This window comes from Haliotis asinina, chromosome 1 (assembly GCF_037392515.1).
Source record: "Haliotis asinina isolate JCU_RB_2024 chromosome 1, JCU_Hal_asi_v2, whole genome shotgun sequence".
NCBI lineage: Eukaryota > Metazoa > Mollusca > Gastropoda > Lepetellida > Haliotidae > Haliotis > Haliotis asinina.
In genome coordinates, this window is record NC_090280.1 from 64,493,971 (window position 1) to 64,511,095 (window position 17,125).

Here is a 17,125-nt window from a genome sequence, read left to right on the forward strand (position 1 = left end):
TGGACCACACAGACAGTAATGACCACCAACTACTTGTTATTATCATGAAAAACAATTTATTCAAACATACCCATAAAACACCATACAAACAGGTACAGTCTGAGACATTTGACAGTAATATGGACATGTAAATATGGCAAAAGTCAACAAAATGTCTAAAAATAAGAAACTATGTTAATAAACTGAAAACTATCATTCTACTTGCGACCCTAGTTTTAGTAAGAAATGTTTACATGAGCCTATGATGAGGAATGGAACAAGTTGATGAAACACACACATTGGACAAGAAAATAGTCAATGTTTTCAAGGATTAAAATAGTTTGGTTAGTTGCTTGCTCAGCAGTATCCAGACAATCCACAGACTGACAACATGGCCTGTGATCTATACAACTGTCATGTGTCATCTTAATCAGAGATGTGAGCAGCTGATGCCATCTGTTGCCTCTTAAAGTATGGGTTGCTGAGCCATGATATTCCCAGTGTTCGTTACACATCTCATGATGATTGTAAGTTCTTCTCTACCATTGCCATTAAAGTGTGTATACACTGCTTCCTTCATACACACTGAACACATTAGGTCAACGGCAAAGGAAGTTCGGAAATACATATTTTGATTTATGCTAAACATATTTGAACAAATAAATTCACTTATATGATGCATACGCAAAATAGAACAGACTTCTGAAAGTTTTGGGTATACAGATATATTTACACTATTCTAATTTCATGCTTAACAGAGGGGCTGTAATGGCCATATCTGTCAAATGGTTGTAGTGATTGACAGCAACAGTCCATTGGTCATGGTATGAAATTACAGACAATAACTATTGATTGGTCACTGAAAATCAATGCTTGAGACAGATACTTGATTGGTCAGAGATCCAATGACAGAATTAAATATTTGATTGGTCGGCGAGATCCAATGATAGACATACTAGTTGATTGTTAGAGAGATCCACACTAAGTAGTTGATTGGTCAGAGATCCAAATTTACAGAATTAAATAGTTCATTGGTCGGAGAGATCCATTGACAGAATTAAATAGTTGATTGGTCAGAGATCCAATGGTAGACTTAAATAGGTGATTGTTACAAAGATCCAAGACAGATATACTACTTAATCAGTCAGAAGGATCCAATGACAATATTTGATTGGCTGAAAGGATCCAATGGAAGAAACCAATGGTTGGATTGGTTGTCCATTATCACTGGAACCTTGTGGGACAAAGCATATAAACAATCCATGCAGGAACATTTGTACATAAAACTAATAGCATCAACTAACACTGAACACTTTGAGGTTTGATGGAAAGGATAAACTGACATCAGTCACCTACAGTGTATCTAACATGAAACAAAAGAAGAACATCAATTGTGGACAATCCTATCTCAATGACAGCCTACAGCTTGGGTCATACAGGTCTGCACAAAATAGCACAGGTTCTTGACAAGCATTGGTACATTTGAAAGACAAGAACATGATACAGTCACTGCAAAGCAACATCATGACAGGGGGCAGTTGCAGTGGGTTTCATATACTGTGTCGGCATCCAGAACTGAACCTGGCCTTTGACATTAAAAGATGTTTAATCCACTCGGTTACCCGACCCTTCAAACAGCCCTGAATCTTTATAACAGAATACAGATCCACTAGTAATGAATCACTGAAGCATGTGAAAAACACTTCAAGCTGAACCTTGCTGTCAGTGTGAGTCTGTGAGTTTTGCTTTAGGTCGCTTTTAGCAATATTTTAACAAAATCACAGTGGGGGACAGAAATGGGCTCAATATGTGAATATGATGTGTCAAGTGCTTGTGAGCAATGAGCATTTGTATCAATACACCATCATCAAAGACATTGGCAGATTGCACATCGCAGTCAATAAAAATGGCTCTTTATGGTTTCCCCAGAACAACAACCAGAGCAATAACAACAGAAACAATGGGACCATAATAAAAACAAAGAGTGTACTCTCACCATATTTTACAAGAATACCATAAATCTGTCTATTGCACTTTCTCTAGAATTAGCACTGCACCACCACTGAGTGCGTGAGTATGGTTTTATTAATCTTTTAGCAATATTCTAGCAATACATGCAGGGGACGCCAGAAATGGGCTTCACACACTGCACCCATGAGGGGAATTGAACCTGGGGCTTTGGTGTGATGAGTGAACACTTTAACCACAATGCCTCCCCCCACCGTCCCTGCACTACTGAGAATGTCATCACGTCACACATGAGTTAGTGAATGAGTGAGTGAGTTTAGTTGTAAGCCGAAATCAGAAATATTCCAGCTATATGGCCATGTTATGTAAGTAACTGAACTTGGACCTGGCAATCCAGTGATGAACATAATGAGCATTGATCAACAGAACTGCAATACGATGTCATTTATTCACCACGTCAGTGAGTCTTACCATCCGGACCTCTTTTGACAAGCCTAGGTTACTGAAGGTCAATTCTAACCCAAGTTCTGCACTATATGGTATTTTGAAGGTAACACAACATGAGGTAATGCAGTATGACACAAAGGCAGGCAATGTATGACAAGGGAAATGACAAGACCTACTGTGACATACACAACACTGAGAAAACAAATCTTCAATGGGTCTAGTAAAAGCCATCCATATTATAGAATTCTAGCTCAACTAGGAATGTACAGACACGGGGTATGTGTCTTGTGTCACAGAGGGGAAAGTGGGGAGTTGCTACTAGCCAAGGTTCACAGTCCTACAAAATGAAATAGAAGAAACATCAGAGCTAATAATGGTTCACTTCATATATGACTCTCATACTTCTCACTGCAGATCCTAGCAGGGAGTATCAATCATACATGGTTTAACCTATACATGAAGCTGATACACATTTGAAAAAAAAATATCTAAAATTTACTTCTTCCAACTGATGGCATCATGTCTATGTTGCCTCTACCAAGTGATGACATCACTCTCATATTGCCTGTCAAGTGATGACATCACTCACATTACTTGTCAAGTATTGGCATCATTCCTATATTACCTCTACCTAGTCATGCCATCACTCCAATATCACCCATTAAGATAAGATGTCGTCACTCCTATATTGGTGTACCATCACTTCTTGATTCCATCTACTAAGTGATGTGATCACTGCTATATCACCCCTACCATGTGATCACTGCTATATAACCTCTACTATGTGATGTTATCATTCCTATATTACCTCTACCAAGTGATGTCATCACTGCTATATCACCCCTACCATGTGATCACTGCTATATTACCTCTACAATGTGATATTATCATTCCCATATTCCCTCCACCAAGTGATGGCATAACTTATATATTACCTCTTCCAAGTGCTAGCATCACTCCTTTATTTCTGTACCAAAGGATGATATCACTTCTATATTACCTCTATACAAAATTCTATAAAGTGATGAGATCACAGCTACATAACTCTAAGCTACATGTCCTGGCCTAAACAATGTACTGATGAAAGAAGGCACATGGTTCGATAGAAATTATTTCATGTAAAAATGATCAGAAAAACGATATATGAACAGCAGGGGGGAGTCTGGCAACAAGGACAGATGACTTAAGTTGCCATGTCTTCCTGGAGAAAGAATTATATAATCAAATCTTCTCCCAGCAGAAATATAACACACCTTCTTACAGAGACATTTTGTGGTGTAATACGTTCCTGAAGTAGAGATATTGTGTAATCCTGTCTTCCAAGGTTGAGATATGAGACTAGGACCTTGTCAGGTGGAGACATTGTGTAATCCTATCTTCTCTAGGCTGAAATACTATATCAAAAACCCTCCTCTGGTAGAGACATTGTGTAATCCTATCTTCTCTAGGTTGAAATACTATATCAAAAACCCTCCTCTGGTAGAGTTATTTGTAATCCTATCTTCTCTAGGTTGAGATACTATGTTACAAAGATGGCAATGTAGAGATAATAGGTAACCACTTTTCCTGTTAAAATATTATGATAGAAAGCCTTACAGTATACAACCATCATGTTACACCTTCTAATGTCAGCATATGTTGCCCCATCTTCATGCTGAGAGATATTAAGTTACCAAACTCTCTTATGTAGAGATATCATTACAATATACCTTGCAATATTTCAGCAACAGCAGGGTATGGTACACCAGAAGTGGGTTTCACACATTGCACCCATGTGGGGAATCTAACTCAGTCTTTGGTGTTATGAGCGAACACTCTGACCACTATGCTACCCTATCACTCCCGATTATTTTTTCATGCAAGCTGCAGCAATATCCCACACTTACATCACAACAATTGGACTTCCCACAACTGGCTAATATGACAAGAAATCAGAAAAATCACTGATGGAAAAAATTATTAATAACTACTAATATGAAAATTGCTATTGACAAAATACTGATTTCTTACATATCGTTTTTGCAGTTTTTTGCTCACTTATTTCTCTGATATTTATCGATAACTGATATTCAGTTAACGATTAAAAATCTCTCTGATCCATGTTAATAGCCAGCCTCATATGTAATATACCGATCAATATACAGGAAACTGAACAATAGGCTGGACAATATACTGACCAATACACTGAACAATATACAGTAGACTGAACAATAGGCTGGACAATATACTGACCAATATACTGAACAATATACTTAACAATATACAGTAGACCAAACAATAGGCTTGACAAAGTACTGAACAATATACAGAAGAATATACAGAACAATATACTGAACAGCAATGACTGGAAATGTCAGCTGGTGTCCAGTAAATAAAACAAACATGTAAATACTGAGGAAAAACCAAAATCATGCTTGGGGCTGACATGGCACTTTTCTACTATCATAGAAACAACAAACTTTGAATACTGATTATGCAACCTTCAACAACATACACCTCTAATAAGCAATAAAAATACATAGGCAGATCCAGGGGGTGTAGGGGTGAATAGGATTCCTTTTGTCCTGAAATATTGTTCTAAAACACTTTTAGCAATATTCCAGTTATCACGGCAGGGGACACCAGAAACGTGTTTCACACATTGTACCATGTGAGGAATAGAACCAGTGTTCAGCGTGATAAGGGAACATTCTTAGTCACCAGGCCACCCAACCACATCATGGTAATTGTGAAAAATGAAGGCTTTGTGTGCTTATCCAGAAGGTTTTTTCCTTATCCAGAAGATACAAGAAACATCAACCTTGACCTCACATAAAATGTCCTTCTTAATATGTGCAGTATAAATAGAGTTAGTGTAAAATGTAATCAAAATATTTTTCAATTGCACAAATCCCAGATAACACCTGCTCAGCAGAACCCTGTTTTTCCTAGACACTGTCACTTATAACCAGTTAATAAATTACAAGATAAATTGTGCTAACACTAATTTACCGCTGATGTTTTGATTTGATGTTTTAAAAAAAAATAGACATTTGAATATATTTAAAAGTTGGAAAAAAACTTTTTACTTTTTTTTGTATTGAACAATTTCTGGGTCATCGGAAGCGAGGGATGTTTTACGTGAACAAGAAGGGTGACAGAGTCCATGAAGATGGTCTCCAACAGGATAATGGCTGTAACTAAGGCCCCTCAACTTACTGTGACAGACAGGAATGGACACTCCAAAAACATGACATTTACATTTTACTGTGAGTGAAATGCGTCTCTAAACATGCTATAATGTTCATTTTCCCTTTCAGTGAAGATTTCATGATACATGTATATAAATCTGCTATATTTCATATACATGTACATACTGAATAAAAAAACAGAATCTAACATTCTGCAACCTTTATAGGCTGAAAATGTCCAGTTTAAGGAGGGCATTAAAACAGCACTTGCCATTGAACAATAATCAGTACTCGCCTGTGGAAGATATTGCAGTGTAATATTTCCATGGCAATATTACACTAGTGTAATACTGCTAGACGTACGACATCATAATAGTTCACAGCTATGATGTCACAATGCTAATGCCGCTGTTACAATGGTACTAGACCTTGCTTGACTCCCTGAAAGGTGAGAGTATCACACTGCAGGCCATTCTGCCGCAGGTTCTACCAATTTATGTTGGCGAGTGATAAACAGAATACTAAACTCGTTTCCATGAAATACCATTTTTACTAAACTCTTGAAAGATTTAGCATCAAACTCGCTTTTGCTCGTTTGATGCGAAATTATTCACTCATTTGATAAAAATGGTACTACATGGCAGGTCATTTAGTATCCTCTATCTACACAGAGAACACAGCACTTTTTAGATAAGAATAAAGTATCCAATACATATGTTTTTTGTGATTATATAAGTAGCTTTACTAACATCATGGGTCCTGCACTCTAATCATAAGACAGAAAGACCTTATAACAATACTTACATACTGAATTAGGTTCAAAGGTAAAAACAAAATAGCTCGAAAACATGATGAATACTGATAACACATCTAAGCGATGAAATGTTAAAATGAAAAAGCATTAAAATGTCAAAAAAGAGTTAAGACTATTCTTTATGGACATCACTCAAAACACAATGTAAGTAAAGTTCGACGATCAATATTACTGGATTTCAAGTACTGGATACATGAACACAATGGCCCCGTTTTCAACAATCAACTGGCATTGTGATGAATACTGAAAACATTAACAAAATTCACCTCAGGAATTGTAAGATAAATGCCGTCAGATATATAGCAAAAAGAATAAGTAAATACTTTTGGCTCAGTCCCATGATTGGACACAAAGAGCAGTGCAGTTAGTATTACCTGCTCAGCATGTAGAGGTACTGACTTAAGATCAGCAGAATGGAACATACTTGGCACACAAGGATACAGGTGAGCTATGTTAGTCAACCCATATTGTGACAAATTGAAGATTTCAGATTTTTGTACTTCACACCAAATGGCAGCAAAGTGTCCAGCTAGAAGACACATTTCACTAGGCATGCACAGTCAGGTGAAGGGAAAGCAATTTCAGTGATATCTTTTCAAAACATGTTAGATTAACCACCCTGAACTGAAGGAACAGGATTCAGTTAGGTTCTAATCATTTGTAGCTTGTAACAACATAAACTTGTGACATTTTGAAGGAGCACATCATAACCCTATGTGCCATGAAACATGGTGATGATGACTCAAAGTAATGGTGCTAATAGTGGCTTTTAAAAGATGAAGACGTAATTTGCTACATGAGGAGTTTTTCCCATCGCCTTGAACCATATTACTTCACACTCAGTTCCTGACTGGCCAAGAAGACATGGTCATCAATATCCCCTGCCACAATCTTCTGTTCCAATTTGCTTCCTGTTTTTAAAACTCCACCACACACATTCATATTCTGAAAACACATACCACATTTGGTTTCCCTATCTATAATGGTTTCTGAGAAAATCTGTCACTGGGAATAACATGGCCTAAGTCAAGAAACAAATGACAAGGGCCAAACCTCTGTAACACATTTTAACACAGTCCCTGATTTCAAACTCCCTCAAGACATTCATGTATGTGAAAACATACATATTTCGTTTCCATATTTTTAACAGTTGCTGAGAACATCTGTAACCATCACGTCAGATCACATCATCATTTGTTGTTTAAAGCTGCACTCAGCAATATTCCCGCTATATGGCAGCAGTCTGTATATAAACGAATCTGGACCAGACAGTCTAGTGGTGCAAACCTTGATTATGACATTACCGAGTGACAATATAAAATCCAGTAAACTAGGCGCCACAGTTTGAAAGACATTCAACATTTTGATTTTATCATCTTGATTTACAGCCAAGGGTAGATAACTGCAACAGCAGATATTGACTAAATAGATATTCTGGAAATAAATACATCATCAAACACACTCTAAGGAAGACAACACATCAGTAAACATAAACATATTAACTACATAAACTGTTTTTTTTCCTATTTCTCAAATTAAATTAATCATGAAAGAAAAGAGGTGTTCATTAAATGAAAAGTATTTGTAATTTTGAAACATGAACTATCTCAACTACATCAATGACATCAAGCTTTGACTCTTAGGATAAATGCATTTGAAAATGATCAACATAACAAGTCCATACTATCATAGTTGCCATAGTAACGATAAACGTGAATTTGTACAATACATCAAAATACAACACAACCACAACACAACAGTCACACAATGGTACATAACAATACCATTTGTAGAACAACTAGTAAGTAGCTAGTACAAATCATTACAATGATTACTCTCTCACTACCTCTACTCAAACACTAGTTATACCCTTACATCTCACTAGTAGTACTTTCCAACAACATATTAACAACAGATCAACAACAGATCAACAACATCAGCATAATTACTGTCACAGATTTGGTTAATTCATTTTGTGCCGTTAGTGGAATACAGTATTCATATTAATGTCTACAGATATTATCATCATTTGTATACCACACAAACAAGTTAAGGATCATCCAAATCTTTCATCTTACCACAGTTAGTCTTAATGCTAAGACAACTTCACCATACCTGAAAGAATGGGATGGGTTCTTACTTCTTGTGAGTAGTACATGTCATATGGAAATAGGGAAACCTCTCATATGTCATTAATTTCTTCACAGGCATATGTGTATTTCTCTCATCAGCAATAAAATCAGTTTTTAAAAAGATGTTGGTTAAACTGACGGTCATCAAAGAGAAACAGGAAATTTTGGAACACAGACGACAAGAGAAATAGATAAACAGTTAAAATGGATATCGAGTGTTGTCTGCTGTTAATCACATGAACAGTGATAATTTATGGAAATGTGAGCAGGAATTTCACAGAAGTTAAGGGTTGTCTATAGGATCAGGAATAAGAGATTAAACTTGGTCTAGAAAACAAAATATTCATGCTTTGTAATGTACCTTCACGGCCGCTGCCATACTTGGCATTGGAGAAACAGCCAACAGAACAAATAGGTGCTTTTGGCTCAATCCCTTGTTTTGCCACTTAAAAGTCAGCTGATTTGAACTAGGGAAATAGTTCTGTCATTATAATAAATCTGATCTGGATATAAATTGATAAAAAATAGATCTTCTACAAGACTACAGAGTAACCATTACTCTTCTAATTCTAACAATAATGGATTTCTACATAGCACCATTGGTCAGAACTGCTATACATTGTTACCGTGGCAACAAGGCCATGATAATTTTTCATGATTGTAATATACAGGCATCAAATAGGCCCCATGAGTTTTCACAAACACGTCAGTGGCATTATCAGAAATACTTTCCTGTGTCAGGAAATTAAATGGATCATCAATTTGAATGTTTCTCTAAAGCTACTGCTAATTACTTACATTTTGGGCCAATGGAATTGGAAAAAGACACCTATTAGGAAAAAAAAACGTCACAAATTCAAAGTCTACAAATTCTCAAGAAACATGAATTTTGAAATTCTACTATACGTGTCTTCTTATTACTGGAAATAATTTTGACAATGATGTGTAAGTGTATCCTAGCTTTGACACATTTCAAAGAGTGTTACTAAAAGACGAGACCTGAGATGTATTTTTTCCCTTAGAAATGCATTCCTGTTAAATTTCAAGCCATATCATAATCAAGAAATATTTCCATGTATACAAAGTCACAAATGTATCTATTATCACCATGGATGCCACGGGCATCTGTGAATATGAGTTAACAATGACCTGTTGGTTCCAGTATAAGGGCTAGTTGAAGAAGTATCCTTGATGACCGGAGTCATCAAGGTAATCAGGTGAACACCTTCGTTTCTTCCACTACTGGATGTCCTGCAACAGGTCTTCCTTGTCAGCATTACAAACTATACATACACAAGGCCAAAGCAAAGCGATTCGTTCTGTGACAATTAATATAATATTTATAGGTGAAATCTCAGAATACATTAAAGAAAGCAAACCTTTGTCCATGATGGAACAGTGAGCTTTTCAATAATGTGAGTATAGCTTTAAGCCACCTTTTGCAAATTTCCAGCAATACCACGGTGAGGGACACCAGAAATGCGCTTCACACATTGTACCCTTGTGGTGAATCGAACCCAGGTCTTTGGTGTGATGGGCAAACACTTCCTCCACTAGTCTACCCCACCATCCTCCTGTATGAGAAGCTTGGGGTGTTTACTTCAATGTAGGTGGATGACAGTTTGAGGGTATCCACTCACGTACCTAAAAGAGTAAATGATTTAGTTCCAATGCATCACCCAGTTTTAGTGAGCAAGTGAATATGGTTTTGTGCCGTGTTTAGCAATATTGCAGCAATATCATGATGGGGATAGGAGAAAAGAGCTTCACACACTGTACCCATATGAGGAATGAAGCACCAGCCTTTGGTATGATGAGTGAACGCTCCTACCACTAGGTTACTTTATATGCATCAGTCTGTTATGGCCATGACTTTGTTTCATTATTCCCTTTTGACGGTTCATCTATAAGTACTTGATGCGTAAATGTAATGTATAGAATGCATGGTGCTGATTCACAAAGTGGATGCAGTTTGTGGTGGGACATGGTTATATGACAATCAGTGTTCTTTGATCACTTTGTGAAAACTTTGTGAAATGCAGTCAAGTAAGCTCACAATGTGACACCAAGCTCTACAAACAACATGTCTGCACATCTGGTGTAGTATCACATCATAACTAAGAACCTCTATGTACTGTTGATACCAACATCTGAAGCATACCATGCCCACTCCATAACATCACAGTGACATTCCCTCACATGTTTGTTTTAGAAAAGCTGGGACTGTCCTAGACACTCATGTTTCCATCTGTCCTGGACACTCATGTTTCCACCTGTCCTAGGCACGCATGTTTCCACCTGTCCTAGACGCTCATGTTTCCATCTGGCCTAGACACTCATGTTTCCACCTGTCCTTAGCACTCATGTTTCCATCTGTCCTAGACACTGTTTCCACCTGTCCTAGGCACTCGTGTTTCCATCTGTCCTAGGTACTCAAGTTTCCACCTGTCCTAGACACTCATGTTTCCACCTGTCCTAGACACTCATGTTTCCATCTGTCCTGGACACTCATGTTTCCACCTGTCCTAGACGCTCATGTTTCCATCTGTCCTAGGCACTCGTGTTTCCATCTGTCCTAGGTACTCAAGTTTCCACCTGTCCGAGACACTCATGTTTCCATCTGTCCTTAGCACTCGTGTTTCCATCTGTCCTAGGTACTCAAGTTTCCACCTGTCCTAGACACTCGTGTTTCCATCTGTCCTAGGTACTCAAGTTTCCACCTGTCCTAGACACTCGTGTTTCCATCTGTCCTAGGTACTCATGTTTCCCTCTGTCTAGGCACTCATGTTTCCACCTGTCCTAGATGCTCGTGTTTCCACCTGCCCTAGACACTCGTGTTTCCCTCTGTCTAGGCACTCGTGTTTCCACCTGTCCAGATGAAATTGGTGCAGCTTATTGATCAAACCTGTGTCATGCCAACAATATCACATTCCCATCTATTTCGCACACAGTTTCCACACAACATGGACACTATCCAGTGACGCATGCCATAGGATTCCTCCACAAGTCTTCCTGTTAAGTATTATCAGTTGATGGTCAAAGAAGGAAACTGTTGGGCAAGAAGCCGAACTGACATGTTGCTGAAGATGAATCACATCATCGGACAAACATCTGGAAACAAGGTGCATGTCTGTTGGGTTTCTTTTTTGCTGGCAACATATGAGTTAATATCGTGTTGATGGCATTGCATTATGGGATGGATGATGTCACAATTTAAGAACACAGCCAGGCTAGCAGTGCACGATGGGATAGATGGTGTCACAGGCTGGTAGTGCATGATGGGACAGGATGTCGCAAATCAACTTCACAACATGGCTACGCTGGCACTGCATAATGGGATAGGTGATGTCACAGGGTAGCACAGCATGATAGGATAGGTGATGTCACAGATTAAGAACACAGTTAGGCTAGCATGTCACAGATTGACAACATGTCCAAGCTGGCATTGCACGATGGGATTTCTAATGTCACAAATTAACATCACAAGATGGGCTAACACTGCATGATGGGATGGATGACAAATCACAGCCTCTCAGTATCACAACACATGTGGAAGTCTGTCTACATTCAGTATGAGACTGCTTTTGAGGTATATGTAAACAAAGTCCATTTGTTTTATGTACAACAATTTCATGTCTTCATCACAAGAACAACAGTAGTGCTACAACACTACATGTCCCAGCTGGGTGTCGAAATTATCTTTGTGCCTGTATGGAATTCCATTCATGCAAGTCAACTTTACACACGCACACTGAATGTTCTGTTGTCATTGTAACCAACACAGATATATAATAATTTCACATTTCATTATCGGTGGATGGATTTCTAATGAATTCAGACATCATTCATTGTATTCTGATGAAGCTAATGCCTCTGTTGCTATGGAGACCAAATGATGTTGCCATGGTTACTTGCTAGTTTGGTTCACAAGGGAGGCATATAAACTGTCCTCTTGTTTCTTCAGTACATCTGGTTTATCAAACTCAACCAGTTTACCTTGGTCAAGGACCATAACCCTGTCATAACAAGCAATAGTTGCCATTCGATGCTGAAAGAAAACAGAAAAGAGATTTAGGCAAAAACTTCAAAACTATTTTGCTGTATGGGTTAAAAGTATTTCAATTCTGACACTTTCTGTCAACATGGTATGACTGGAAAGGTCTACTGAAATCACAGATGTTGAAAACTAACACTAAGAAGCAATCATCATGGATAATCTTGGCACATCCTGATAAAATGAGTAAGTGAGTGAGGTTCGATGCCACTTTGAATTGTACTTCTCTTGGGTGAAGGTCTGAAGAAGTATGCACCTCATTTCCCACACTATCAATGTGCCCAAAGTGACTTGTAAATGGGTCATGAATCCCGTGGATACTCAAGGTCATTCTCATTTCCCACCATATCAGTGGGCCCAAGTGACCTGTAAATGGGTCATGAATCCCGTGGATACTCAAGGTCATTCTCATTTCCCACCACATCAGTGGGCCCAAGTGACCTGTAAATGGGTCATGAATCCCATGGGTACTCAGGTCATGCACATTTCCCACACAATCAGTGGGCCCAAGTGACCTGTAAATGGGTTATGAATCCTGTGGGTACTCAGGTCATGCTCATTTCCCACACTATCAGTGGGCCCAAGTGACCTGTAAATGGGTTATGAATCCTGTGGGTACTCAGGTCATGCTCATTTCCCACACTATCAGTGGGCCCAAGTGACCTGTAAATGGGTTGAATCCTGTGGGTACTCAGGTCATGCTCATTTCCCACACTATCAGTTGGCCCAAGTGACCTGTAAATGGGTTATGAATCCCGTGGGTACTCAAGGTCATGCCTATTTTGAACCCAACCATCAACTCAAGTGACCTGTCCATTATAGATCTTCATTCTGCTGGCAGGGTACTCACTGCAATAGTAAGGATGGTCTTTTCCTTGAAGCTGTCCTCATGTACAATCTCCTGCAGCTTGGCGTCAGTATCCATGTCTATTGATGCCGTGGCCTCATCCAGGATGATGATACGAGAGTCTTGTAGGAATGCTCGAGCCAGACATATTAACTATGACAGAATGGAAAAACACAACAGTCAAATACCTGTGAAAAAATAATATTCTTCCGAAAAAAAAAACAGTTTGGAAGTATACTCATATAACAGGGTTTGCTTAAGTTACAGTCTGGAGGAACACCGTGAGTCATCATGGGTCATCTGGTTTGCATAAAATTACACAAGGCAGGGCTCGATTTAAGGAACTTGCACCCAGTGCAACTTCCAGTAATAACCTTGTTGCACATGTTGCTCACTATACAATTACAGCCATCCCTCGCCATAACACGGGTCTTGGGGTTCATGGATGATCCCCTGCGTTATTAGACATCCGCGTTATAGTACCTATTACATAATGTGGAACAAAGAGTTAGATCGTATATTCCAAGAACATAACAAAACAGCTGTTTCATGAAATGGGTCCAGTAAAAATATATTGTATCGTTGAAGGTGAAAATAACCAAACTTTGAAAATGAAAAAATATATATGTACTGGAAACTTTGCAATCAAAAATCACTACCTGTTATCAAAGACCTATATTCACATGAATATACGTCTTTGTTGTTATTCAACTAAGCTGGAAATAGCAATCAGATGTTTTGGTCCAATGTACCGGTGATTCAGGTAAAAACGATCCGATAATATTACATCAAAGAATTTCTATTCCATTATCAGAATATTTTACATATTAAGCTGTTATTGTAACAGATTATTTTACACTGCTATCTGGCTAGTATATAATGTGAGTTTTCTGCAAACATATTTAACATAATTATGAACACAGGTCGTTACCTGTCTTGATACAATTTACGTAGGTGACAGTTTGACAAGTCACCACTGACTTCCCACGAGACTTGCAACTTTGATTGTGAAAAAACAAAATTTTGCCCATTTAATTGTTGAAACTGACTTCAATGAATCAATAACGCGGGTCTCGGAGACGAGACTGTAATCTGTTGGTGACTGCTAAGAATAATGTGAAATTGGTGCTATCAGGGTAGGCGCGAAAAACAGACCCTCACGAATGAGGTAAGAGGAAGTTGTACGCATATGGAATGAGGTAATGCTTTCACGGCGTTTCCGCTGTTTCTGTCAACAGTTTTAATAAATAAATTTGGGATTGAATTTAATCAAATAAAATGTCGTTTCTGACACCATACATCCTGGGATGACTGTGTCTTACCGCGTTAAAGCACGGTGTGTTGCATCACAGAGAACATTGTAAGTACTCGTCGTAACTTGACTGATAGCATGTGCATGTCTTGTCTTTCATAAGTTACTGCTACGATGTTGGTATGATTATTATTGAGAAAACCCTGCATGTTTTAAGCATGTGAAACACAATGGATAAGTACGATAAACACTGTCAGTTGACATCTGCACTGAATTTCACTAGTTTACGTAAGTCATAAGAGCGCATCAGCGGATTTGTTGATGAGCCATTTTCGATTTCGTGAAGGGGTGTGATTGCAGTACAAACTTTTTATGGGAGCCACGGATTACCCCACGGTTTAACCGAATCCACGGTATTGCAAGCGATGACTGTATATATAACATTTCATTTTTTATATTTTTGAACGTTACAAATAAATTTTTCTGGGTCTGGTAAGACTTTTCATCTTAATTCACAATACTTCATAACAAGAACACCATCAGTCTTATAATCACATGTCCATATAATCAAGAAAATCACTCTGCAAAGCTAGTTCCTCAATGTTCAGTTTTCAACATGAAGTCTGTGTTCAGTGAACAGTAAAGTATCAAAACGCATTTTGCTGCACAGTGCAAAATCTAATTACCACAATCAAGGCCTGGTTGCCATGGAAACTCACCTGACGTTGCCCCATGCTGAAGTTGTCTCCCCCTTCTGACACCTGAGCCTCTGTAAATTAGATACAGCTTTGTAACAATAAAAACAGCACTACACTGAGTAGATACGTCTGTGTTTGTAACATATGGTCATCTCAGATTCAATAACTCATGTTCGAAATAGCTGAATGTCTAAATGTCCCAGATGGGATGGTCAACCATGTGGTTTGGTACATAATCTTGTGGAGTTTCATACCCTGTTGATCTACTTATTAGTAATTACATCTTTTCAGTAAGAGACAGAGTATAATTCTATGCCGTATTCAGCAATATAAGTCTGTAAACAATTGAATATGGGCCAGACAATCCAGTGATCAACAGCATAAGCATTGAACTGTGTGGTTGGGAAGCCAAACCACATATCACATTAGTCGCCTCTTATGACAAGAATAGGATACTGAAGATCAATACTAGCCCAAACCTTAACACGTTCATATCTTTTGCAAAAACTAGTTTTACCATAAAACATACAGTTCTGAAAGGTTATTGTCAGACATTATTTATTTACTGACAGATACGTAGAGTATCAATGTATTGATACTCATGTTCTTCTCTTCTGTTAAAAGGCTGAATTTAGAGGTATCAAATGGAAATGTGTCATTCCAAACTTCATAATCCATTGTTTTTAAATGTCTAAGGCTCAAACAAAGAACAAATATTCGACATGTGGAATTGTTTACCAAGAGTCTCTGGAAGTGCTGCGACTGTCTCCCGAAGGTGGACTGTATCCAGTGCCGCCCACAGAGACTCATCAGACTTTACCCCACTTGGGTCAAGGTTGAACCTAGGGTCACACCAGACTCTCGTTAAGTAAAATGAGAATGACGCATATGTTTATACAACAAATCACTACTCATGTTTGTGTTTTTTTTCTAATGTGTATCATGTAGCCACCAAATTCTGAACATGGGTCAGTCAGTCATGAATAAAACAACAACAACAACAAAAAAGAAGAACCTTAAAAAAGAAAAAATGATCTGAATGATGTTCTTGATTCTCATTTACTGTAATTCTTATTACAATTACTGATTTAAAGATAATAGTTTTATATGATGAGGTGATTCATTTTAGGTGCGATGCAGTGTTGGAATGAAAAAAAAAGTTGGGAGTCTGCAACATAATTAGAGGGGTTGATGGGATGATGAGAAACACAGAAAATAAAAATGCTGAACTATTAAACCTGGTGCATTATACGATACACATGCTAAATAACTGACTAGACAAGCTCTTGGACTCACCTCACTGAGCCATTAAACAAAACAGGGTCCTGAGGAATAACAGACAGCCTTGACCTCAATACAGCAAGGTCAACCCGGGCGATATTCTGACCATCAATAGTTATCTCCCCAGAGGACAGCTCCAGCATACGGAAGAGTGCCAGAGTGAGAGATGTCTTGCCGCTGCCCGTCCGACCACAGATCCCGATCTACAAGTGATCCACAAATGTGAGACAGTCAAGATAAACACTGAACAGAATAGAGTTTGAAACATGATTCTCCTTTATTCCAAGACATTATTAATTACACTAACACTTGCATTGCACTAATATCCAGCTCAGCTGCTGAAAGGCACCCTTTATTTTCCCTTGATCACTGGATGTAAAAGTCGAACAGCACAACATATTATCAATCTCAACACCCTGGGGATCATACAACTCTTGCAGCCACTTGGCACACCATGTTAATGTGGCACGCCTGCTTCATGCA

The 17,125-nt window shown here is 38.3% G+C and overlaps 1 protein-coding gene across 1 annotated transcript in view; it reads right to left on the reverse strand.

Annotated features, from left to right (window-relative positions):
* Positions 1 to 11,911: 11,911 nt before the first annotated feature.
* LOC137281932 (ATP-binding cassette sub-family C member 9-like) overlaps positions 11,912 to 17,125 on the reverse strand; it is a 54,740-nt gene continuing 49,526 nt past the window's right edge. Inside the window, exons 28-32 of the mRNA XM_067813662.1 lie at positions 16,658 to 16,845; positions 16,100 to 16,203; positions 15,383 to 15,432; positions 13,415 to 13,564; positions 11,912 to 12,558 (exon numbers count right to left, since the gene is read on the reverse strand). Coding sequence (XP_067669763.1) covers positions 12,418 to 12,558; positions 13,415 to 13,564; positions 15,383 to 15,432; positions 16,100 to 16,203; positions 16,658 to 16,845 — 633 coding nt within the window. The 3' untranslated portion in view covers positions 11,912 to 12,417. The remainder of the gene's footprint in view (positions 12,559 to 13,414; positions 13,565 to 15,382; positions 15,433 to 16,099; positions 16,204 to 16,657; positions 16,846 to 17,125) is intronic.